General features: G+C 45.2%; 1 protein-coding gene across 1 annotated transcript in view; it reads right to left on the reverse strand.

Moving 5' to 3' along the window:
• The window catches only part of KCNQ3 (potassium voltage-gated channel subfamily Q member 3), a gene marked incomplete at its 3' end in the record, with an annotated part of 315,551 nt that overhangs the window by 2,803 nt on the left and 285,378 nt on the right, over positions 1-27,370 (reverse strand). The window contains exons 6-13 of the mRNA XM_081266634.1: positions 25,535-25,645; positions 23,552-23,647; positions 22,150-22,244; positions 16,570-16,596; positions 6,281-6,483; positions 5,292-5,394; positions 3,171-3,302; positions 1,148-1,246 (exon numbers count right to left, since the gene is read on the reverse strand). Coding sequence (XP_081122760.1) covers positions 1,148-1,246; positions 3,171-3,302; positions 5,292-5,394; positions 6,281-6,483; positions 16,570-16,596; positions 22,150-22,244; positions 23,552-23,647; positions 25,535-25,645 — 866 coding nt within the window. The remainder of the gene's footprint in view (positions 1-1,147; positions 1,247-3,170; positions 3,303-5,291; positions 5,395-6,280; positions 6,484-16,569; positions 16,597-22,149; positions 22,245-23,551; positions 23,648-25,534; positions 25,646-27,370) is intronic.

A 27,370-nucleotide genomic window follows, 5' to 3' on the forward strand; every position in this document is an offset into this window, starting at 1 on the left:
GTTTCATCCCTTGCCTTTCAGCCTCTGACTGGAGAGAGCGATGTGTGTGTGTGAAGGTGGGGAGGGGTTATCTGATCTCTGAAATTCTATACAGTGGGTCTACATATATTGCATGTGGCCCATTTTACTGAGAATTGAAGCAAAAACTGCTTCTGGAAAATTTTGCAAAACAAAGGATGCTGGTAGAAATGGGACTAAGATGCATGGTGTGTTTGCTGTTAGCTTCAATATTTTTATACTTTATATGGATGAGAGGAGTCTCACTATTGCTCAGAACTGCTCATATGAAGTCCCTTCTTGTTTTTTCTCTCTCCTAAGCTTTTTCCCTTTAAATCTCTGGACTCTCTTTAGCTGAGCAACTGTGAATTAAAGCAGATGTCATAAGTCATGTGCTGCATCTGGCCCCCAGTGTTTTCTTTGTGCTGCCCAGATTTGAAAATACATAAAAATGGGGAATTACTAAAAAAAAATCTGGATATCAGTCTTTCTTTATAAAAAATTTGGACTACTTGGCAGCAGAGGGCTGTCATTTTTAGGATCAGCAGCAACAGAATAGAGTGACAGTCACCTCCTGTAGACAGGGCATACTTTCTGGGTCTATGGTCCCCTCACTCCATCCCCCAGGCTGTGGCTGAGGAGCAGCTGCCTTTGATCACCACCCTGAGCTCTCCTTATAAAAGGAAGGTGCATGATGTCCCTAAGGGGGACTCCTTACTTGACTCAAACACATTTGAGAATAAAGAGATGAAAGACAAGCTGTGGGCCTTCTACAGGACTCTTCCTTGTTTAAACTTTCAAATATTTCAGAGGGAGGACCGCTCTCCAATTGCAGTGTGTCAGGGACCTGATGTGCAATTGCCTTCTCTGCCTTTGTCCTGGGAGAGACAGCAGTCAAGGGTGGAAGATGCAGGAAAAGGAACTGGGCTCCTAACAGGAAGTGTTCTTCCTTCCTGCTTCAACAAACTTATGTGTCTCCTCTTGCTTCATAACAAGGTGGTTATTTTTTTTTTCTCCCAAAACCGTGAAAAGAAGCATCATCTACATGGTCTGGGAAGAGAGGTGGGAAGGACCCAGCTGAAGGATTGGGGGAGGGGATGCTCCACAGGCTTGGGCCACAGGTCCACCAGTCAGTGCACACAAGTCTCACCTGGGAGATTGCTGGGATGGATAGGTGAAAGTTGTCCCTTTCTGAGACTTCTTATGTTTCGGCGTGGATGGAGGTCCAGGGGTGAAAATCATGTCTATTCTGAAAAAGGCAAAAAATAAAGGGGGGGGATATTAAATTACACAAAGCTTTGTTTTGGAAGGAAAGCAAGTCAGAATGACTTGTGGGTTTGGAATATGTAAGAGAAGGGAAAAGAGACAGAGGAGAAGAGAAACAGAAAGAAAAAGAACTTAGCACATAGTACATTACCATCTTTTTCTGTCTGATGGCACTGAGAGCATTTTCCTGTCCCCAGGGAGAGGGAGGGAGGCAGACAAACCACTGAGACAGGGTGAGGACTGCATCTTGTTATTTGTTACAGGAAATGGCATATGTGTGTGGCAAGCCTGTGTATCTCCCAGCTCTTTTATCCCTCCCCAAACCATTTAATTAGGGAGTTTTACAGAGGAGTCCTAGACTCCATCTTTCAGTGTGTAGATGCCTGTTGATCTGCAGACACCTCTGGCTATGACCAGGACGGGACCAATCTTGGCTCTGCACCCCACTTCTACTTGTGAGACACCAGCTTTCTCTGTGAGCTGGGATGAACGAGAGAGAAATGTATCCCTTCATGCTGCAGAGTTGGGGTGGAAGCAGGACCATTAAGACCATGCATCTGGAAGTACCCATCTCTGTCTCCCCATTGGAAACCCAGCGCATCTCTGTGGACAGGCCATATCTCATACTAAATCAGCTTTTCTGTCCATCTAGCCCCCTGCAGTATCAGCATGGCTGGGGAAACACAGGTGGTCATCCAGGTGTTCAAGCTCTGGCCACAACTCCTAGGAGTACACTTTCCTGATGAATATTAAAAACTATGACACTGTCACCATCTAGTCTGTGCTTATTAAAATTGGCTGATATTTGTGGAGTTGGGTCTGTCTTAGCCATCATGCTCCCTTCCTTGGTCTCTAAGAGAGCCACACTTGCATAAAGAATAGAATATCACACTCAGAACTCGCTCACACATCCGTTTGTTCAACAGACACTGAGCTCTGACTGCCTGAAACTGTGTGAGGCAAAGTAAGCTTACCTTCAACTTGATGGCATCATTCACTTCCAACCCCTGCAGAGTGGTCTCTCTGTTAACTCCGCAGGAGCCTCGAGTGGGGAGACATTATTTGGACAAGCCCAGAAAGGACTCACATTCATCTGAGTTGTCTCAATTTCTCTATAGGTCCCCTACAAGGGAGAGTGTGTGCATGTCATGTGTATTTCTCAGTGTGTGTGCATGCGTGTGTGTGTGTGTGTCTGTGTTTGTGATCATGTCATTCATACACAGTATATCAGTTAAGATCATCACAAGATCTAGGCAGATCTTAGATAGACCTTGTGACAATAGCATATGTGATACCTACAGGCCACCATACTCACTGGGTAATTTAGGTAAATCTTTGGCTCTTTCAGCTTTCATTTCCACATCAGAAATATGGCACCTGTTATGCAATAAACACCTTGAAGATTCTAAGGGACTGGGCACATATGCACAGTATCCAGGTGCTGAATTAAGATGGTTGCAATTAATAGTGGGACACTGATGCTATTTGCATATTTTCACTTTTATAAATAACACTTAAAATTTTTAATATGGTCAAAAAATACACATATAGAATTAGCCAGCTGGACTTAATGGGGTTTTGTATTTATTTTTTGCAGCATGCAAAGCAACACAGGGAGAGCCAGTGGAATATATGCCGCCTCCTCTCCATCAGCCATGATTGGGTGCTGACCTCGGCTGGGCCGTGGCAATGACACACAGTATCTTCACAGCCCATTTGGTCTGGTACTTGTTGGCTTTGACATCCACAATACTTGATGAGAGTTTTTGTCCTTAAATTTTCTCTCCTGCGTTTTCCATTACTTCTGAATGTCTTTCATGGTAAGCTCTAAGGTTTCACCTGACTTTTATTCCTGAGTGGCAGGGAGAATGTAGTCCCACCAGTCCATTAGGGGGGGACTCTCTTACCTGGTCTGGAGGTACTTTATCCTGGAAAGCATGTCGAGGTGGCCTGCGGAATACTGCTCAATCACATCCTTCACGTCATAAGGCCTCAACGTCTCCTTGAACTTTTTTTTATAGAGACGGAATTGCAGAATTCTACAAGGCAAAGAAGGGGCATTTGTGCATCATGCTGGGGGTGAAGGGAACTGTAACAGGAGGCTAGCAAAGTCAGGGCAGGGGAGAGAGAGCAGAGAAAACCACCTAGGGACAGTCTCTGGCCTTTTGTTGCAGTTCTATCCCTTTGAACCACTCGTAATTAGGCCGGCTGGCATCTTTCCTGCAGGATTACCTCACTTTGATCATTTGAATAATGAGACAATAGTAGTAAGTACAGAGCTGAGATGCATTGAGCATTCATTACATGCCAGATGCTGAGCATCACACTTATGAACAATCTGCTAATACATCAGTTTAGTATGATTTGACTATGGCTCAGAAAGCTTCTGCACCTGCCCAGGGCTATCTAGCTCATGAGCACAGAGTTGATCCTGTGCACTTATGAGGCCCATGCTCTTAGTCATTGTCACAATGCTTTCTATTTGAGGACAGCTGGTGTATCTTCTCCTCAATAGACTCTTTAATTCTTTTGCTCTGGGCACCTAGAAAAAGTTAATTTCTGGTCTCTGGATTTTCTAAGTCTCCTTGTTACCTAGAGAACCTAGAACAGTAGATGAAGTCAAACCCTCACTCCATCTTCCTGGGAAGCAGTAAGGTCAGGCATGATGGGCTGCTGAGGTCCTTGAGCGTCTCCTCTTGAGGGTAACTCCTGCTGAGCAGTGTCAGTGTACTCTCTAACAGTCGGTGTCAGAGGGCCCAGCCCCTCCCATTCCCTCTCAACTTGTGTTTGCACAGATCTTTGACATGGTGCATTGGAAGTCCTTTCTGTTTGTCGTGACCCATGGCTCCAGCATGAAACCACCATTTATTTCTACCTGTTGATTATAGCATCCCAATTACTTGCCCTCTTTCCCAAATTATTGCCATTTTATAAGCCTGACCTTTTCCTAGTTTCACTTAAGGTGAGAGTCAGAATTCTAAGGCTCACAGGATAAACCTGCCCCCTGCCTGCTTTTGGAAGTAAAGCTATCCTGGAACTCAGCACGACCACTGCTTCTGTACTATGGTGGCAGAGCTGAACACTCGCAACAGAGACCTAGGGACCCTGAAGCCTAAAACACTTACTGTCTGGCACCTTACAGAAGAAGTTTGCCAACCCTTGAACTAAGGCATCGGGGAAAATGCTAAAAATTAGAGGGCACAATCCAGAACATGAAGCAATCCTGCAGAGCCCTCCCTTTAGGTCAACACAGTCATTAACTAGTTTTCTCTGAATAAGATCCTTCGTCTGGTTATGAATCCAGGTACTGTGTTCTCGTCCAGCCTTTTCATTCTGTCCATGATGGTGCCATGAGAAACAAGACCAAGACTTTGCTGAAGTCTACAGCTTATTACACCCTTGTGCTTCCCTGATCTATAGGACCAGGAAACTTGCTGAAAATATCATGACTGGTTCTTGGACAATCAAATGAGTTCCCAGGATTCACCCTTATGAAGCTTGCGTTCTTGTTGATTTTTTTGAAGAATTCTAAAGCAAACCAGAAATCACCAGGGTTGATTATAGAATCCTCTAACACAGAATCCAAAAGATCTCCTCTAACACAGAATCCAAAGGTCTCCAATTTATTATCTTGTTTCAATGTTAATGAAGATGGGAAGAAGAAAAGCCATTCTGAGTAAAATGCTGATAAAGGAAGAAAACCCCCTATCAGTATACCCTCTGTTCTGACACCCTTTTGAATAAATGCTGGTTAAACCCATAGAACAGTGTGGCAGTGGGAAGAACTGTCAGGAGGGCAGTGAGGACACGTTTTTAGCAAGGTGAGCAGGAGTCACCAGACCACTGGCCAAGGAGAGCCACTGTTCCTGAGGCAGGGTCCCCCTCAGAGTTTTAATACCCTTGGTTGTTGGCCAGAAGTGACTGGAAGCTTCTTGCCCCTGCCCAAAGCCCATGGGTACCTTACAAGCCATGTCCTGGGGATCTGAGCTGGGCCAGGGAGGCACAAAGGGGATGGGGGTGGTCATTACCTGACGGCTCGGATGGCGGCCTTGAGGGTGGGGATCATGTCTTCGATGAGGAAGTCATTTCCGTAGCCCCTGTCTTCTGCCATGGGATCACCTGTCCCAGCATCTGGGAGGAAGACACAGGAGTCAATGGCAGGCCTCCACACGTGGGGAGGCTCTGAGACCCTCCCTGGAGTAGGCGCTTCCAGGCCTCAGGCTTTGTCGGGCCACACTGTGGCCTCCAGCTGCCACAGCACCCACCCTTCCTTGCACCCCCCCCTTTTTTGTCCAGAAGTTTGAGTTTAGAGGCCCGAGGACTGGGGAGGGCATGTGAAGTGGGCAAAGTATGTCCCACAGGACCCAAGAGGTCCCATGAGACAGCAGTGGACACCTGTGTGAGCCTCAGAGTCTGACAGATCTGAAGTGGGATTCTTTCTCTGTCGGTCTGTCCTGGAGACCTGGGGAAATCACTATCTGTGCCATTCACACTTCACAGGTCCCAGAGAGTACCCAGCAATATGGTGAGAGTCAAGGACCCATGGCCTCAGACACGGGAGTCACTGCTTTCCTGCTGGCCCTCCCTCTTCATGAGCAGAAGATGCACACGAGGCCATTGTTCCTATGGCTCCTCAACCTGAGAGGGCTTTTCTGACCCCTCTTCCCCCTCCCAGACCTGGGTACTCAGGCGTCTTTCTGCAGATGGCTGTGCAACCGGTCTCTGCCTTCAAGTTGACCCGCACAGCTGTTTGCCCTTCAGGGCCACCTCAGAAACCATGGCAACCTGCCCCCAGCTCCCCGGAGAAGGCCAGGAAAGCAGCTAACTGGGGAGCCTCCTGTCCTATGAGCCCTGATGCCTGGAGGGACATGAATGAGATGAGGGAGAAGGAGGGAAGGGAGAGGCACTTTGGGGACTCAAGAGTTCTTCAAAGGAGAAGGGGGGGAGGGAGGAGGTGGGCTCAGGAGAGCAGAAGTCCGGGAGACAGGCGGAGGACTGGAGGACAGGAGGCCGTTACCTTCGGAGCTCTGCCAGAAAGCGTAGGCTTTCATGCGGAAGGCGGTGCGGAAGCGCTCTTTATTGTTTAAGCCAGCAGGCTTTGGCTCTTTAGAAGGACTTTCTTCTATGGCATCTACATTCAGAGGGGTAAATAGCTTTCCTTTAGTATTGCTACCACGAGGATTAGAAAGGCGAACCCGATCCAAGAGACCCAGCTTTTGGCTACAAAATAAGCAAAAGTGAACAATTTTCCTCCTTAAGTGCAGGCTCTTGTAACTTCCCATCCCTCCATAAAGACTCAACGTCCTCCTCCAAGGCTGATGGGGAGCGGTGCCCAGTGTAGGACAGGGTGGGGCTCACACGCTGGGCACCAGTGCCCAGCCTCACATCTTGGGCGAGCTCCTCAACTCTCTGGACCCAGCTTCCTCCTATGCTAAAGTGGGGCGCACATAAGATACAGTAAGGGCGGAGACCCCCTCCACGGTTTCCCTTTCTGTAGTTTCAGCTATCTGCTGTCTACCACTATCTGAAAATGTAACTAGAGTGCAATGAAGGATTAAGATATTTTGACAGAATGCATGCACATTGCATAGCTTTTATTTTATCCTATTATTATAAATATTTATTATTTGTTCTTGCTGTTTATTTCTTACTGTGTCTAATTTGTAAATTTAATTTCATCTTAGGTGTGGGTGTATATGTAAAAAAAAAAAACAAAAAACAAAAAAACCAAACAAACAAACAAAAAAACACCCAGTGTATGTCAGGCTCTGCACCACCCTGTTTCAGGATCCATAGGGATCTTGGATGCATCCCCTGTGGATGAGAGGGGCTACTGGGAGGTGCCTGTCTCATAGTTCATGCTGCAAAGATTCATTCCTTCTTCATGTCTCTCTCCTCTATATCAATAACTTTCTGTCTTTCCTTTTTACCACATTGTGGTGCAAAATATGACTTACACAGGCAGATCCTTATCAAATGCCCCTTGAACAGAACTAAATAACATAAAGCCATAAAGTGGCACCTTTAACCTGCCATCCAAAGACAGAATCTAGGGGGTACAGAAACTTGGGTGGAAAATGACACCTTTAAGTTTCTAGCCTTTAACTAAAATTTAGCATCTCTTTCAATTAACAAATACAGGTAACAAACTCCACCAATATCCCCAATTCCTATAACTGCCCACAAAAGAAATTATAGATAATTGTATGTCCTATTAGTTCAAGGTATTGTTTATGCTCATGGCAGCTTCAAGGTTATCACACTATTCAACTTGCCACTAGGTCTTGTCCTTTAGTTCAACACAATGGAGCATGTATTTGACAGCTCAAACTTTTAAGTATTTAACTCTATTTAATACTTAACCAGTTTCTTTCATAACTGCATATTATATTTTATTTATGGATTGAAATAAGTATTCTAAGAAAGAGTCCATGGATTTTGCCAGACTGCCACAAAAGTTCTTGGCACAAAAAGTAGTTGATAACAAATATACAGTTGTTCTGGTACAAAATATCAGCTCCTGGTACAAAATAACACCTCCACTTGAGGCCACCCTTCCCATCTGGCTGACATTGGCCAAGCCATGCTGTTCCTGACCCTCAGGAGCCCCATCTGTAAAATAAAGGTAAGCATTCCCTGCTCCACTAGTTTGCAATGAGACGATGTTGGTCAAAGATTTGACAAAGAACTTGATACATGGTAGGTGCTCTTTAAATATGAATTTCTTGTGGTGCACAATTGTAATCCCAGCAGCTTGGGAGGCTGAGGCAGGAGGATCATGAGTTCAAAGCCAGCCTCAGCAAAAGCAAGGTACTAAGCATCTCAGTGAGACCCTGTCTATAAATAAAATACAAAATAAGGATGGGGATATGGCTCAGTGGTGGAGCGCCCCTGAGTTCAATCCCCAATACATCCCTCCCCCAAAATAAATAGATATGAATTTCTTCCCTCTATTTCCCACCCTCTGTGCTGTTGCACTAGTTGGCATGAGAAATAGTGATTTCTGTGTGAAGATTTCTGGAGAGTCATATTGCATGTTTTCCCACATACATAGGCTCCAGTCATTGGCTTCCTCTCCACCACTCCACATGGGGCTTAGCACAAAATGGGCTCTCATGAGAGGCTGAATGCATATGGGGGTCCCATCAGTTCCCTGTGGGCCCAGGACCATTCTGTGTTCTGAGAAGCCAGTCTCACTGACAGCTGTGGGCTTCAGCCTTTGCAGCCTAGGGTTGTGTGGAGGGAGGTCCTGGGGTTGGGGCTGCAGGGCTCAGGTGGGAATGCCACCCCTGCCAAGAACTCCTGAACTCCCTGAGCACCAGGTCCTCATCTGGTACAGGGGCCTGACAACACTGCTTCATAGAGGCTTGGGGACTATTACACATGATGTTATCTGTGACACTTCCTGCCTGCAGCCTGGTATAGAGAAGTCACTAAGGAATATTGTATAAATAAATAAATAAACAGATGACTATGAGAATAAGCAATGGGAACCCCTTATTTCTTGCTCCCTTGGGGGCTATTCTCTCTCATCCCGCACTGCTCACGGCAGTTTGGTTGAAGGACTCCATGAAGAACCAGCCCAGGGTACATTTAGATAAACTCCAATATTCAACCAGCTCCATCTTCCCTGAGCTGAAGTCAAGATTTTTGGAGCTGCCTTCCTGACCAATATTTGGTGAATAGCAGATAGGACAGAGAAGATGTCAATGGTGGATGAGGCAGGAAGTGAACTGAACACATAGAGAAGGTAAACCTCCCACCAAGGAAGAAGAGGCTTTGGCAGGCCATCTTCCTTCTTGGCCCAGGCCTACCTGTCCTGCCAAACCTCCAAGTGGCTCCATCTTTCTATCTGCACCAAGCCCTTTGTCCTTCCCAAAGGGACCTCCCACACACAGGTCCACCTGCCTGCAGTTCCCTTTCTCACCTCCTCAGATAATCTCATTCCTATCTGCAAATCTATGTCCAAGTGTCCCCCCTTGGAAATTAGATACTCCTCATCTGTTCCAAAGTCATGTTGTATTTCTCTTTGTCACATATTAACACACTGTGTGGAGAAACCATTTCCACATCTGCTAGGCAGAGCCTCTGCCTAGTTATTTTGGGCCTAGCACACTCCCCTGCCCAGTACATCGGGATGCTCAGCATGGCACCTCAGATCATGGGCTTTGGGAAGAGACATCCTGGTGAATCATGTGACCCAGGACACATAACTTGTGCTCTTTGGTCTCCAGCTTCCTCACAAGCAGAATAAAGACAGTGAGCCCATGCTTCACACAGCTGACAAAGAGTTAAATGCAGTAATGTTTGTAAAGTGCTTTGCCCACTGTCTGGGATGCAGGAAGCATTCAATAAATGCTGGCTATCATCATTATCTTGGTAAATAATCCTCTTCTCACAGAAGCAGTGGAAAGCTTACCACATTTGTGAAAATAGTGGATATAATTTCCTGGGTCACAAAAAAAGGTTTGTGTGGGTTTTTTAAATTTTATTTTATTCTTTTTCATGAACTGAGCTTTGGGGATTTATATATTATTTTCCAGGGCTTCTTAATGCTAATCTCAAAACACTCAACATTGCACTTTTACCCCTACTGGCAGGAACTAAGTACGGGAGGAGCTTAATTCCAAATGAATTAAGCAAGACAAAATGAATGGCAGCCGCTTTATCCTGATTTGAAATTTCAGCATAATTTTGGAAAGATAATGAGCAGGCCCTCTTGATTCTATCTGTGTTGGGACCTAATTCTTTGTCAGTTAAATGCTTTAGTCCAAACTCTTAGAGTCTGAATTGCTTTGGCCATGTTCACTTAATACTGTGTTGGTCACAGACAATACTCAGACTGTGTTAAGATCCAGATGTGTAGGGCCAAAGTCAGAAATCTTGGCTCTGCATTACTCACAGCCCTTGTGCCTAAGAGGCTTACAGAATTCTTCTTCCAGCAAAGTGTATGATCAGCTTACTTCTTAATTGTGTTGCCTGAAATCCAAGACCCCACAGGATAATCAGATGCAAGCAAAGTTCACCACTGAAACGTGAGGCCCAATACTGCCCTTCTCTGTACAGATTTCCAGTGTACAATCCAGGACTTGTTCACAGGGTACTGCAGGTCTTGCAAGCAAAGCCCTTCTTGGAGCTGACACCAGATTTCCTTGGAAAGCCTGGATCCCATCTCTGTTAGGTACAGACAGTTTCCAAATATGATCTAGATGGACTGGAGACAGAGGATGAAATCTAGGTGGCTCTGTCCTGGCAGTCACAGCCCTTGTCTTGGGCCCTGGCTTGAGGTCTCACCACCCAGGAAACTCCAGCCACATTCAACTCCACAAAGTTCCCTGGCATTCAGCACTAGGTACATGCTGTGACCTCAGCCGGAGAGAACCTTCAGCCTTTCTTTCATCTAAATGACTCTTATTCTTATCTAAAACCTGGCCTGAGTACCAGCCTCAAGTCTCAGTTATCAGCACGTCTAGGTGCTCAGGATAATGAGCAGGATGAGTGAAATCTCATGCATCGTGCCTTGGCACACTTTATGATTTCCCATCCACGGCACTTGGCCGTCATCATCAAACCTTTGACTCACAAGGGACCCTTCCACTAAATCAATGGTTTTTGCCTGGGGGTGGCTTCAATCCCTCAGAGAACCTTTGGCAATGCCTAGAGACGCATTTGTTTGATCCAACTTGGGGAGCTCAACCGGCTTTTAGTGGACGGATGCCAGAGGTGCTGTTAAGCACCCTGAGATGCACAGGATAGACCCCATAACAAAGAATCACCCCTTCTAACTATCCACAGCACTGAGGCTGAGCATCCAAAATAAAAGCTTTGGGGCCCACTGGCTCTTCCAGTCTGTACGTCCATCTAGCGCAGTGGCTGGCACAGGTGAGCACTGAAGGCATTATAATGATGCTGAAGGAAGGAAGAAAACATTTGATATTCTGATTAATAAAATGCATCCCACCTTAACTGAGCAAGGTAGTGCTGTATAGTAGAAATAATGTGGGCTTTGGAGTAAGAGAGATGGATTCATGTCTGTGCTCTGCAGTTATTATTTTAGATTGGGTAAGTCATAAGCTCTTTCTGATTCAGTTTCTTCATCCAAAAATGAAGCTCATATTAATTTACCCAACAGGAGATGTGTTTGACACCTTGTGAGTGCTAGGCTCTGATAGCGACCTGAGTAGATGGTGTAGTTCTCGGCCTCCTGTGAGCTCATGACAAAGTCAGGACAACACGGTCAGCAAATGGATGCATGCACTGCTAGAGAGCTGGTGAGAAGGCAAAGGGAGAGCCATGAGGGAGAGCCAGAGGTAACTGATGCAGGTAGGACGGCCAGGGAAGCCCTCTGGAGTGCACAGGAAATCAACTAGAAAGCCAGTCTCCATTGTCCAGATGAAGGTGATGGTGATACTGAAACTGAGACCTGATGGATAAGAAGGAGCCAGACAGCAAAGAAGCAGGTAAGAGCTCTGGATCCAGGACTGAGTGAGGGTTCAAGGCTGTGAGGACCAGGCTCATGGCCCTGAGGGGAGGATATGAGGCCAGGGTATCCCAGGTGAGGGGCAGAGAGGCCCCACCTGGCCATTCCTATGTGTCACTCAAGTGAGGTCGATTTCCTTGGTAAGTAAAAAGGAGGTAGGGTACTTTCTTTCAACAGATCATTTATACATTTACTTGGCAAGTATTTATAGGTACATCCTGTATCTCAGGCAAAGCATTAGTGCCAAGGAGCTCATGGCCTAGAGAGGAAAAGACAATTATAAAAGGATTTATTCATATATACATATATGTGAACATATAATATATATGTATATAACATGTATATATGTTTGTGTGTATTTATGCTCATATGTGTATACATGTATATGTACACATACACACACGTATGCTTTATCAGGGAAGCTTTGAGTCCGACCCAAGCACATGATGAGTAAGACATCTGAACCAGGTGAGAAGCAGTGGGCATTCTCCACTGTCTGCATTCTCATGAGGACCAAGTAGGACGACATGTGAAGTGTCAGCATCTATCAAAGCCACAGTGAAGGCAGTTCTTTTCCTTATGATTAACCTTAGAATCACTGATCCTAAGAAAGAAGCATAAAATGGTCAGGGCCAACCTCCCTATCATTGTAAGGATTTGGCTGAACTTTTATTCCTCAAGTCCACATAAATCAGAACAGTCAAGGAAGGCAGCCCTCATAAAGTGGCAGCTTGAGTCCCCACCAAGAAGCTGGCGCAGCACCGAGACCTGTTAAATCAGAGAGCATAGCTCTTTCCCTCAGGTTGACAAACAAGTGTGTGGCTACTTATATAAGAAGGAAGCGATAAGATAAAATTAAAACCTGATTGGCAATGTAGATAGTAATAAGGCAAGGTCACAGTGCCCAATGGGGGCAGCAGCCATGTGAAGCAAATGATGGACAGGGAGGATCCATTGCTTGTCTGTGCACATTACTGACCATTTTTGCAGTAACCTTGCACGCTGCCTTCTTGGGTAAAGAAATTGAGTTCTTTGTTGATGATCTCCCTCCTTCCTCCAGATCTCATCCTCCTCCAGGTTGTGTTCCTGCACTCCACCTGGCACCTTACTGGTCAACTGGTCACCCAGCCAGGCACCTGTTCAGATCCTGCATGAGTGGTACTGATTGGCTTATATAACTGATCCTCTGAACAGGAAAAGCTAGCAAACCCCTAACTCTAACCTTGAGAAATCGTGGAATGGCACCTGTAGGCAAGTAGAGGACTTTTGAAGGTGGCATGAGCAAATTGACAGCCAGTTTTCAGAGGACCCTTTCCTATAACTGTAGAAGCCCCCCTAACCCCCGGAAAGCTTCAAAATTCATCTATGTGATCCTTAGCTTAACCAGAAGTGCCAAATCCAATCCACAGTGATGTTTTCCATGTATAATAGTCCTCCTTATCTGTGAGCTTATTTTCTGTGGTTTCAGTTACCTGTAGTCAACCATGGCCTAAAATTATTGAATGGAAAATTACAGAAATACACAATTTGCAGGTTTTAAATCGTGTACTGTTCTGAGTAATGTGATGAAATCTTGTATCTCCTACCCTGTTCTAACTGGTAAGTGGATCATCCCTCTGTCTAGCATATCCATGGTGCATATGCTACTCACCCAGTTGTTAGTAGCCATCTCAGATATCAGACTGACTGGTAAAGTATTACAGTGTTTGTGTTCAAGAAATACTTATTTTATTTCATAATATCTCTATATAGCAGGAGGAGTGATCTTGGCAATTTGGACATGCCCATGGGAAGCTGCAAAGTGCTTCCTCTAAGTGAAAAGGTGAAAAGCAAAGTAGGATTTTTACACACTCACACTCCCCCCACACACACATAGCACATCCATGTAACTTTTATTATAGTGTATTCTATAATATATCCATTTTATTATTAGCTATCATTGCTAACCTCTTACTGTATCTAATTCATAAATTGAACTTTGACCTGGGTATGTAAGTAAAAGAAAAAAAAATCATACTAGTGCTTGGTACTATCTGATGTTACAATTATCTAGCGGGGTCTTGGAATGTGTTCTTTTTCCCATATTTTTTGCTGGTGTGTTATGGTTGTACACATTGGTGGGACTTATTGTTACACATTCATACATATGCACATAATATAATAACATAATTTGGCCAATATTGTTCCCCGGTATTTATCCCTCCCTTCTTTCCTCCTTCCCCCTGGTAACTTTCCTCTGTTCTACTCGTCTCCCTTTGATTTTGATGAGATTCCCTCTTACTGCTCTTTTCTTTTTCCTCTTGAACTTCCATATATGAAAGAAAACATGTGGCCCTTGACCTTCTGAGTTTGGCTTCTTTTGCTTAACTTATATTCCCCAGTGCTATCCATTTTCCTAAAAATGTCATAATTTCATTCTTCTTTGTAGCTGAATAAGATTTCATTGTGTTTATACACCACATTTTCTTAATCTATTCATCACTGATGAACACCTAGGCTAGTTCCGTAGTTTGACTATTGTGTATTGTCTTGCTATAAACATGAGAGTGCATGTATCACTGTGGTGAGATGACTTTAATTCTTTAAGATGAATAGTGAGGAGTGATATAGATGGTCATATGGTGGTTCCCTGCCTAGCCTTTTGAGGATCCTGGATTCTGATTTCCATAATGGTTGTACTAATTTACAGTCCCACCAACAGTGTAAAAAGTGTTCCTTTTTCTTCACATCCTCTCCAGAATTTATTATTTTTTGTACTATTGATGGCTGCCACTCTGACTAGAGTGAGAGGAATTCTCAGAGTAGTTTTGATTTGCATTTCCCTGATTGCCAATGATGTTGAACATTTTTAAAAATATTTTAGCCATTTCCACTTTTTATGAGAAGTATCTATTTAGTTAATTTGCCTATTTATTAATTGAGTCATTTGATTTTTGGCATTAAGTTTTTGGGTTCTTTATACATTCTGAATATTACTCCTCTGTCAGAAGAGTAGCTAACAAAGATTTTATTCCATTCTGTAGGTTCTCTCTTCATATTCCCAATTGTTTCTTTTGCTGTGCAGAAGCCTTTTAATTTGAGGCTATCCCATTTATTACTCAAAGCGTTATTTCCTGAGCTTTAGGGGTCCTATTGGGGAAGTCATTGCTGGAGTGTTGACCCTATGTTTTCTTCTAGGAGTTGCATAGTTTCTGGTCCAATCCCTTGATCCATTTTAAGTGGATTTTGCGCAGTGTGAGAGATGAGGGTCTGGTCTCATTCTTCTATATATGGATAATCAGTTTGGGGAATGTGCTCTTTATGTCTATATGGAAAAGACTCCAAAGGCAGATTAAATAATTTACTAGCATTGTGAACTGATGCATGACTGAAGACCTCATTGGTCTGGAGGGAATGAAAATAAAGAATACGCTGGAGAGAGTCTTGAGACCTGGATCATATAACCTCTGCTGCTCATGGGCTGTGTGATATAAGGTGAGCCTGTCTCCTCGAGGGTTCTCAGTTTGTATAAATCTATCTAGATGAGTACTCTGGTTGTCTTCCCACTCTGCCTCTGTGAGTCATGAGCTGCTGCAGTTTCTCTAGAAAATGTCCTCTGACCTTGTCATCAAAATTCATCTAGCCCTCTTCTACAGTCCACCCCTGATGGCCTCTACAGTCCAAGCTAGGTGCAGGCAAGAAACTCTCCATTCACTATACATACACATTCATGGAAAGCCTGACATGTATTTCTGCAGGGAAATTGATGGTTCTGACTGCAATGGTTTCTTCCAAGCAGGATGATGTATGGGGAGAGCACCATGCAGATCACTCAAGGGGACAAGGTTGTCCAATCACAGGTTCCCAAAGGCCAGTGTTCTCAAATGGTTCCCTGCAAGCAGTCCAGGCTCCTGGCACCTCCTCTGCCCAAATTCTGTCAACTCTAGGAGCATAGCATTGGCTTAAGATACAAGAATATATTTCATGCTTGTATAACTATGTCAAAATGGATTCTACTGTCATACATAGCTAAAACGAACAGTAAAATAACAATTTTCTAAAAGTCTACATGAGGCCTTGTAAGTGGTTTTCCAACAAATAAGAATGTGTGTGTAATTATTTATATTTATAAATACATAAGCAGTTTGCAGTGGTATTTACAAGGTGGCCTTTCTTTACAGTCTGTAGCAGGGTCCACGGTTTCCCTGTCACTGGGGCCTCTTCTGAGAGGGAAAAGGAGGAGGGATAGAGAGATGCTTAGAACCCAGCAGCTCCTGCAGTCTCTGTAGCAGCCTGCAGTGAGGACTGTTTGCTGGGAAGCATCTGCAGGTGTGGGGACAATGAATTATGGTCTTGATTCATTTTCTGAAGTACCATGTGTGAGACCAAGAAGCAAATGAAACTCCATGGAATGGAAATAACTTCTTAATATTCAGACCTGCCAGACTTTGGATTTTAGTCTTGCCACTCATCCACTGTGTAAACCAGGGGGAATGATTCAACCTCTGTGAACCCCACTCCCCTCACCCACCAGGGAGGATATCAAAGCTTATTTTATACTGGGGTTGTATGGACCAAAGGAGGCAACACAGAGAGAATTCCTGGCACAAAACCTGGCCCAGAGGACAGTAAGTGGCTGCTGCTGTGATTCCCATTAAGTTTCCCTGATTATGTCTGCATGAAAATGGAGGAGAATGCCATCAGCAGCAAGAGTGACCCCAGAGACTCTATGTTGTGACAAGCATGGCCACACGGGGGCCACCCACCTACCAAAGCATACTGGGAGAACTGGACCCTCTACCCTGACCCAGTGGTGGGGAGAAGGGAATTTATAATCAGAAACTCACCTGGCGGCTGCCTCCAGCTGTTCTTTCCTGTAAGGAGAAGAGGGAGAAAAGACAAAGTGTGAATTACATGGAACACGCCCCCCCCCCCCAAAGTTTGCTCCACAGATTCCCTTTGAAGGTGCTGGAGCAGAGTGTTGCTCTGGGACAAGATGGAATATGTGGAGGGGAAGCCACGAGGGAGGAGGTCCCAGCTGGACCCCAGGCCCCTGCTGCTGTGTGCTGTCAGGTTCTTCTCAGCCACTCCTATATGCCTTTACTCATCCAGAAAACAGCTGCTGAACACCCTCTCTGGCCCTGTCTGTAGTGGAGCTCAGAGGATTTGTTCAAGAGGAGACAGATCAGGCTGCAGCTGCCACACACCCCACTGTCTGTCACCCCCATCATCATTATAGTCAACACTGGCATCTTTCATGCCTTCTTGGGCATCTTTCATGCCTCTGCTCAGTCATCAGACACTACCATAGGTGCTTTTATACATCAGCTCATTTCATCCTCATTACAACCCTGTAAGGTAAGTACTAGGATCAGTCATTTTCCTGATGAGGTGCAGAGAAGTAAAAAAATATTGCTCAAGGTCACAATTAGGAAGCTGCAAGGTCAGGATCCCAAGTTGGGCCATCTGGCTTCAGAGTCCACGCTGTCCTGAGGGGCACCGCAGGTGCTGTGCAAATAGTCCTGGTCCTGAGCCTTTGCCCAGCCTCTGCATAGATTTCCCTTCCTCTTTTTCTTCTGCCTGGAACCATCTTATTCATCTAACCTATCTGAACCCAGGCCTGACAGGGTGTTCCAGCCCTGGGCACTAACAGTGGCTCCCAGGACTATACCTTGGGAGCCCAGCATCTTCCTATCCCCCTCCATCTCCTCTGTGCCAAAGCATCAGTACTTCTCCCAGCCCAGACTCATCCAGCAGAGACTGAACTCCTGCAGTGGCCCAGGTACTTAGTTTGCTTTCACACATTTTATTCCAGTTGACCCTTACCAAAATAATCTTCAGAAATGGTTATTATCCAAATAACCCTGTCTCATCGTTTACCCAGTTTTCCTCCCTCAATAACTGTGTCTTCACTGAGTTGAATGGAAAGAGCATGGACTTTGGAATAAACACTGGGCTGCAGTCTCTGTTCCACCCCATGTCGGCTGGTTGCACTGGGCAGCTAATTAATCTGACACTCTCGTGTTATGTCTTGGGTCTGGAGTGTCCCCCAGCCTCACACGTGGAAGACTTGGTCCTTAATGCAGCAATGTTCAGAGGTGAGTTCTCAGGAAGTGACTAAACCACGGGGGCTCTGACCTCATCAATGGGTTCACCCATTAACAGAGTCATAGCTGATGGCATTACTGGGAAGTGGTGGAAACTGTAGGAGGCGGCCTACTTATAGGAAGTTGGTGTGCCCTGGAAGGGCATTTACCACCCCAGACCCTTCCTCTCTCTGCCTTTCTCTCTCTCTCTGTTTCACGGTCATTATGAGCTGAGCAACTTTCCTCCATCACGCTCTTTTCCTTCTGCTCTGACGTTCTGCTCTGCCTCAGGCCTGGAGCCATGGAATCAGTTGACCATGGACTGAAACTTGTAAAACCATGAGCCAAGATCAATCTTTCCTCCTGTAAGTTGATTTTCTCAGTTATTTTGGCACAACAGAAAGCTGAATAACACACTCTGATTCTTTATCTATAAAAATCGAGTTACTCCTTCTACTTACCTTTTAGAACATTTTAAATGTAAAATAAGATAGTATGTATAAAGTCAGGTTCAATGTTTGGCCACACTGTCTATGGCTCTCCTTCTCCATTTCTAAGTACTCTGATAGTCTTGACTGGTCACAGAAGGAACAAGTCCGGTTTCCACAGTAAACTAGCTGTTCTTGGTCAAGTAACTTCTACTTCCTGAGCCTGAGTCTCCACATCTCCATTTCAGTTGTTATCTAACAATTTCATGGCCATGCTGGTCACACATGGCTTTTTACATTAAAGTTAAATAAATTAAAAATTGAATTCCTCATTGCACTAAGAATAGTCCAATGCTCAACAGCCACATATGGCCAATGGCTGCCATATTGGGTAGTACTGCTGTAGAACATGTGAAACTCTCTGATGTCCTTTGTAATTCAAAAACAACAAGTTTATAATTATAGGTGGTAATAAAAGAAAACTAAAAATGGAACTCCATTGCCCATCATGGCTGGACCCAAACACATATCTGCAAATTGATAAAGGACTACACTGAGCAGAAAATGGATAGGCTACACAACTTCATTCTTCAAAACCTTTGTCAAGAAAGTAAAATGGTCTAACCACTGTGGAAAACAGTCTGGCAGTTCCATAAGAAGTTAAACATAGAGCTACCATTTCTACTCACAAGTACATACTCAAAGTAATTGAAAAGGTGACCATAAAATGACATGGATCTGAATATTCACAGCTGTGGTCCTCCTATTATCTAAAATCTAGAAACAACACTGAATTCTGTCAAGTGATGAATGGGTAAGCATAATGTGGTGTATGTCACTGGATATTATTCAACTCACAGTAAGGAACAAAGTTCTGATAAGCACTGCAGCATGGATGGAACCTGAAGCCACCATGTTAGTGAAAGAAAACATACACAAAAGGCAATGTATAATATGATTTTGTTACTACATGAAATGTTCAGAATAGGCAGAAGAGAGACAGAAGCAGATTAGTGGTTGCAGTGTTGGGAAGAAAGAAGGAACAAGGAATAACTGATAATGGATATAGAGTTTCTTTCTGGGGTAAGGAAAATTTTCTGGAGTTATATAGTGGTGGTCAGTGCCTAACATCACAAATATACCGAAAGCTACCACATTGTCTACTTTAATAGGATACCTTTTGTGGTAGGTGAAATCCTCTCATGGACTGTGAAATGTATCTCAATAAAATTGTTATTTAAAAAATTAAGCATATGGCAAAAGAATCCTCCAGGAGGTAGGTGAGGACATGTCAGTGTATTGTCAGCTACTCCTCGCCATTAACATGAAGTAGGCTGAAACTCAGGGACATTGTTTCCCCAAGGGACTGCCTTGTTAGTGAATTTCTCTAGTGACTCTATACTTTCGTCCTTGAGAGAAAAAAGAAATGTTCTCTCTTAGTTTAAAAGCCATTCCCATATCACAGTAGCTGTCTGCGGCACAATGTAGTCCTCCAAGTCTCTGACAGCTAGGACAAAGCCTTATTTATAATAAATTAACCCCAAAGAAAAAGACCATTGCCAAGGCCTTGGGATGCATAGAAAATGAAAATCCTCTTGGTTCTGCACCCAATGTGGTTGCACAGGTTCTTGTTTTTGAGTTCAAGGTCACACTTAGGGGGAAGTCAGCCACCTGTCTGTTCTAGGGAGCCTGATTTATGCTACCTAAGCTCTAAATTAAGATTACAGGAATAATAGAATTTCAGAAACAAAAGGAACTGTATAGGTTATATTCTGAGTGACTAAGTCTAAGAACAAGTCAGGGAACCCAGTGAGTAAGCCCAAGTACATCATTATTCCCTGAAGACTCGTACTGAAGGTACCTCTCACCTCCCCAACCCTTCCGCAGGCATTGGTCCCTCTTGCTTATTCTTTTTCAGATCCTTCCTCTCCTCTCCCTTCTTACTGCTTTTACCTTGGGCCCTCATTGCCCTGACCCTGAACCCCACAGTCATTTGCTAGCTGATCTCCTTCGATCTTGAGCCTGTGGAATCACCCTCTGTCTTCTTTCTGAAACAGATCAGATGGTGTCATTCTCTGGCTCCTAGGGCTTCTTGCTGCCTTCAGTATTAAAATTAGATTCACTCGCAAGTCATTGAGGACCCTCCCTGGTCTGGCCCAGTGCTTAGCACATAGCACTCAAATATATTGGTGGATTGGATGCCCTGAGTGGAAAGGTGCTCATGCCCCGGGAATCTCTTGAGGAAGAGAGACATGACAGGATTGCAAGGGAGAAGTTAGCAGGGTCTGGTCTTGCAGGATCTGAAGTTCATGTAAAATTTTCGATTTTCATTTTCATCTTTTTGTCATGTTTACTCACTGAAAGGTTCTATGCAGGGAAATGAGTCAATAGAACCCAAATTCCTTGTCTTTTCTTAAATCTTGACCATGGTCTGGTTTTGAGAGTAGAAAGATAAACTGAAGCAGCCTTCAGAGACTGGCCACTGAGCGAGTCACTCGTCCACTACTGGCTTATACTATGGCCCTAAAATGTCAGACCCATGGGGAAAACATGTTTGAGAGTGTCTTAATGAAGTGGCAAATCCTTCCTAAGATTTTTCTTTTTATCTTTGTTAATAACTGCAACCCGCTTGTTTCTGCTTCTGTAATCATGCTTGCTCAGCAGCTGTGGCCAGAACCAGAGCTGCCTGGAAAGAGGGAAAGGAAATCAAGGCTACTTGCATGAGAAACTCTTGAAATCCAGAAGATTGTACTGTATAAAAGATACCAAAAACAAAGGGCTGTGCTCAGCCTTTGGGAAAGATTTTGCTGAACCTACTCTCCTGCATCTCCAAGTGCCATGTGTCTCTTTCCAGTGCCATAATTTTCTGTATTTTCTATAACAATAAACCCCAGGAACAAGCTCATCTAGGTTTCCTTCCAAGTCAAGGGTTCTAGGAGTCAACTTTCTACTCACAGACTTCAAGGCATGAGCTCAGAACTCCAGTACCTGAAACGTGGGAAGGAGCAGTCTCCTTCAGAAGCCCAGGGAGATAAAAGGCCATGGGCTTCGGAAACCTCTAGATTTTAACATTAGTCAGTGTCTGAAGTTCAGAGCCTCAGCTGGCTTATCTGCAAGTAGATCTTGCTGACACTCAGCCCGTCTCCAGGTGTGCACTATGTGCGTATGCATGTGGCCATGTGTGGATCTCCTAGGCTCCTGTTCCATGTGGTTTTCCCCCAGTCCTCCATCAGTATCACTGAAGCTGGGTCTGCATTTCCAAAATGCTCCTCCACTCTAATACACCTTAACGTTTGAGAACCCCCGACTTATCTCCTAGGGTACCCGTGAGGATTAAGTCAAATAAGCACTTGGAAACCTGGAACACAGTGGACATCAATGCACAGTAATTTCCCTCTTCCTACATGCTGGCCATAGGAAAAGTCTATTTTTTCTTCTTTTCAACCTTGAGAACACAAAACAGCATCATTGAGTTTCCAGAGGACTCTTTTGTCCTCTTTCACCTTCCCTTTTCCACAGTCCAGGGTGGTGTGCATTCTAAGGAGGACACTCAGCATTGCCAAGGCAGCTGTGGGTGCAGGCTTTCACTTTCTCAATCCTGTCCTCTGCTCATACATAGATAGGAACTTTCCCTATCAGCCACTTCACACTGTCCAGCTGCTAACCTCTGGCGGCACACTGGAGTCACCTGGGGAGCTTTTGGAAACATGGATACCCAAGCATAGTCCTGAAGATTCTGATTTTAATACCCTGAGTGTGTCCTGCTCCCAGTTGATGCTAATGTGCAGCCCATGATGGGAAGCCCCTTTGCCCTAGCAGATGTCCTCCAGGAAACTGTAGGGGCCATAACACAAATAGACCACTGGAGGGATAGTCAACCATGGCCTAAGCACTCAGATAAGTGGTCACTTGCCTGAAGAATGGAAAAGAGACGACTGATTCATAAAATCTCCACGTTGCCACAAGGTCAATCCTGTTTGGGTTGGTAGCATAATACCTCCAGGCAGCCTGGGGAGGAGAACAGAGGGGCAGGAATGAAAGTATCACTGAAACTGTCACACACAGTCCCACTACATTATGACACTACAAAGCCCTTAGGTTTGAATTTGCATAGAACTGACTTTCAGAGAAACTGAGGTTCTCAGCTTTCTATAACCCCTCCGGGAAAAAAACTTCCTTGACTTTCTCAGAGTTGTAACTGGTGTCTTGGTGGGTAGGGGTATGGGGAGAGATGAATGGGAATAAAGAGGAACTACACTTTCCAGAAGGTTCCAGGAATCTTCTCAGTCAAATAGATAGGAAAACAAACTGTCTTTTGTGGCCACTTCAGGGTGCAAGGCAGAGAGCCTGGGACATGAGGTTTGCCCCTGGGATGCTCTGATGGCTTGGGGTTTCAGGGATAATGCACCAGACTTGGAAGTTGGGACCCACCTCAGAACTACAGTCTGTAGGATGCCATCATGTACCATGCTGGGTCAGCCCCAGAGACCCACAGAGACAACCACTACAACCTGGCACAAATCCAAAGTGGGCATCCAGGTCCTGAGCACTTAGATGGCCACAGCTGGGACACCCCTTTGTCCTTCTCACTGCACTGCCACGCTCCCCACAGCCCACATCAGCATGAAGCAGGACTCCCCCTGAAGTCTAAGAGGAGGGTTTCTGCCTTTCTAACCTCTGCTAATGTCTCTCTCAAGCCCAGCCTCTGGTGAGGGGATTGCTGGTGACAAGCGGGCAGGGGTCATACACAGGTGCAGTGGCTCAATAGTTTGCACATGTAAGGAATCACTTTCTCTCTTGGCTTATGGGCCCTCTCTCTCTTTGGCAGATGTGAGGGCCCACAGTCCTTGTGGTTCACTGGCTAAGTACTTGACTATAGGCTATTGACTCTTCCTTTTGGGTCCCAAGGTGAAACCTGGAATGAGAAGCAGGCCTAGTGGGCTCAGAGGTCTAAGCCAAATTTTCTACTCCAACATTATCAGTAAAATGGCTGATGGTTTCAAAAGAGTCCCGCATCTACATGGTTCGTTTAGAATTTGGATAGGAGGTACTAGACTGTCACCTTCAGAACAGGTATAGACAGGTCAAATGGATATCCATGGCAATGCCCATAGCCACCCACAGCGAGCATATGCAAGCAGGCCCACTCCTGTGTGTATGTGTGGCTGCATGTCTGTGTGTGCGCTCTCTCTCTCTCTCTCTCTCTCTATCTCACACACATACACACACACACACACACACACACACACACACACACACACACACACAGTGTATGTTCCGGGTCACCATTCCAGTTCATTCTCAGGTAGACAGACCTGGATGAGCTCAGCAGCTGGCTTCCTCCTTTTCTCAAAGTGCTTCTGACGGTGCTGCTCCTGTACCTTGAGGGCCAACCCTGACCCCAGGATGCCCTGCAGAAAGAGTAGGGCCCATAGTCAGGCCCCAAGACTCTCCTGGTATCTCAGGCCTACTGCCAGGGTAGCAGGTATTGTAGGGCTTAATGACTCCACAATAACATCATTGCATGAAGCGGAGGAGGGGGAAAGACACCATTCTTCCCCTTGAGAGAGCTGGGAGCTTGATTAAGGTCAGAGGTTAGGAGGGCCTGGCTTCTATACTCACTGCCGCTGTCCAGCTATGAGACCTGGTCAAGCCTCTTATCCGTCCTGCATCTCAGTTTCTTCCACAGGGTATTTGGGTCATAGTACCCACCTGATGATTGTGTTAAGACAAAAGTGAGATGACATATAGGAACTGTCTAGAAAAGGGTCTGGCACAGATTGGAGACCCAGGAAATGTTAGTGGAATTTTTAAAATATTCTAGCTGCTTGAATTGTCCCTAGAGACATGTACTGTAGCCTTAATTTCTCAGAACTGTGATCTGTTTTGACTTCCAGGTCAGATGTGCATGTGGATTTAGTGGATAGAATCATATACATTTCAAAATAAAAGAGAACTTAGGTGCCATGCACCTAAGTTCCCTGCTCTGTTTTGCCTGATTCACCAAGAAGAAGACTAAGATGCAGGAAGGTCAGATACTCAAGGTCAAACAGCCTAGGAAAAAATAGGCAAAGTGAGAGAAAGAACCAGGTGATGGAGAAGAACTTCACCACCAAAAGAATGGAGGGTGAAGGGGGCCACAGAGAGATTGTTATCTGAGAAAGTTCTTTCCAAGCTTCATGATTAAGAGCTGGGCTTCAGGACTGGCCAGGTTTGGGATTCTTGTCTCCACAACCCAGGAATATTAGTATCCTAATTAAGCCTTACTTTTGTCATCTGGAAATTGGAGATGAATACAGTATCAAACTCCTAGTGTTGTCATGAAGATCAAGTGAGTTGATATAGGTAAAGCATTTGGCATGATTTAGGACACACTGGATGTGGGATTGGAGATGTTATTCTATCACCTACCAAGACTTCCTCTTGAGGGGAATGGATTTTTATATAAGGAAGTGTTATGGCTTGGATATGAGGTAACCCCCAAAGCTCCTGTGTTAATGCAGGAATATCAGATGTGAAATGATCAGATTGTGAAAGCTGTGATGTAATCAGTTCGTCCTAGTTTGGACAGTCTGCCTGGGTGGTAACTAAAGGCAGGTGGGGTGTGGCTGAAGGAGGTGGGTCAGTGGGGTGTGCCCAGGAAGGGTGCATCTTCCCTGTGGTTCCTTCTCCTTTTACTCTCTCTCTCTCTGCTTCTGGAGAGAGCAATGTCCCCACTCCCCAACACACACCCTTCCACCATGATGTTCTGCCCCATCTTGGGCCCAGAGGAATGAAGTTGGCCCACTATGGACTAAACCTCTGAAACCATGAACCAAAATAACCTGTCCCCATTGAAAGTGTCCTTGTCCGGTATTTTGACTACAGCAATGAAAAGCTGTCTAGCATAGGAAGGGAGTTCACATGCATGAAAAACCTCCCCAGTGCGAGGCTCTGGGATACAGGTTTGAAAGACAGAATGTCAGCCCCCAGGCATCACCATCCTCTAGAGAGACAGGTGTGGTAATGTGCAAGCCCAGCATGGAGGTATGCCCTAAGAGGAACCAGCTAGCCCAGCCAAGAAGGCAGCATTGAAACTGGGTCTTGGAAGAGGAGTGGATGTTTGGAGGGATCACTCACTCTTGGCAAAGGGAAGTGGCACGGGCTATGGAAGGGGAGTGGACAACCATGCTTACAGGAGTAGCCAGTGAACCAACAGGGCTTGGAATTTCGGGTGCAAAAGGTTGGGAACTGGGCTGGGATTTGAGCTGGGACCAGACAGTGAGTGGTCCTGCCTATCCCAAGTCCAAGATACTTACCGCTGGAAGGGCAAAGAAGGAGACACCAATTAAGGAAAAGGTGGCAGCAATCAGACGGCCTTCCCACGTTTTGGGAGTTTTGTCTCCATAGCCAATAGTGGCCAGTGTGATCTGAAGAGAGAAGAGTTCAGACATGGACTCCCTAGGAAGGGGAACTCAGTGACATGCGAGCTGAGCTCTGCCCAAGTCCCAGCTCTGCCCACTCCCATTTATAACAAGGTTCCCATGCAAGAAAAGGCACCAGTACTGAGTAACTTATATGAAAGTCTTGAGACCACACCCTGTTTTGAAGGTAGGGCTTTCCTATCAAGCAGTCAGCAGATATTTCAATAATTTCAAACAAGTGTGTCTGTGTGTGTGTGTGTGTGTGTGTGTGTGTATTCTACATATACAGGTGGCCCTCTGTATCCACAATTCCACATCCTTGGATTCAACAACTGTAGATCAATAATGTTTGGAAAATAAAACAATAAAAATAACAATACAGCATAAAATAAGACAAATAAGAAATACTAATAGCTATTTACTCAATACTGACATTGTATGAGATGTTGTAAGTCATCTAGATGTGATTTAAGTACACAGGAAAATGTGTAAAGGTTGTGTGCATATCTATATCACAGTATTAAGCCTCTGTAGATTTTGATATGCTCAAGGGGGTCAGGGAGTTTGGAACCGGTGGATACTGAGGGGCCTACGGATCTGTGAATGTGTGAGTTTATACAAAGCCAGGTAAGTGATCTGTATTTGTGAGTATATTTGTGAGTATATTTGCACTCAGTGTGTATATGTGTGCATGTGTCTGTTCTTCGTGTGTGGTATATTCCAGGTGTGTTTATATGAATGCATGTACATGTATCTGCAGGTGGAGAAGGATACAGAGCAGGCAACACATGGCTGCTGGAGTCCAATGCCTCATATGATTTCAAGTTCAACTCTCTAGTGGCTGAGGGACCTTAAATTTGTCACTTAATCTTTTTATGCTTCAATCTCCCCATTTTTTCAAAAGGAGTTAATAATAGGAGTTCAAGCTTAAAGTTCATTAGTAAATGCAATCTACCTGGAGTGAAAATCTGAAACAGGACTTCGATAAATGCCAGCTCTAATATCTTGGTGGCTTGGGGCTGTGCATCTCCATGCATGTCTTCAGGTCTGGGTGCTCTTGTGTGTATCTGCCATGTGTCTGTTTGCACATGCCTGGCCTGGCTAATACCACCAACCTGACACTCATAAGGTGAGGTCCCAGGTGGCCGTGTGATCAGACTGTCATGCACCCTGGCTTCTTATAGAAATATGACCCATGAAGTTCCCCACGCCAGGCATCTCCCCCAGCTACTCTGAGGAGAAGGGAACTCCAGGCATCCCTAGAGACATGACCCACAGGGTCCCTAAGAAAGGCATCTGCCTGAGGCTCCTCTGAGAAAGGACCTCCAGGTGTCCCTAGAGATGTGACCCAGGAGGGTTCCCAAGCTGGGCTTCTCCCTCAGGTTGCTTTGAGGAAAAGGGAGCTCTGAGTGTCCCCAGAGATGTGACCCAGATGGGTCCTCAAGCTAGGCATCTGCCCCAGGCTGCTCTGAGAAGGGAACTCCAGGCTTCATTAGAGAAACAACCGAGGAGGGTCCCTAAGTGAAACATCGCCCTCGGGTTGCTCTGAGGAGAAGGGAACCCTTCACTGGAGACATGACCCACAAGGGTCCCCAAGCATGGCATCTCCCTCAGGCTGCTCTGCAAAGGGAAACCCCAGCATCCCTAGAGACATGACTCAGGAGATCGTCATGCCAGGGCATCTTCTCCCTCAGGCTGCTCTGAGAAGGGAACCCCAAGTGTCCCTAGAGA

The sequence above is a fragment of the Spermophilus citellus genome (assembly GCF_964194105.1).
Source record: "Spermophilus citellus genome assembly, chromosome: 14".
Taxonomy (NCBI): domain Eukaryota; kingdom Metazoa; phylum Chordata; class Mammalia; order Rodentia; family Sciuridae; genus Spermophilus; species Spermophilus citellus.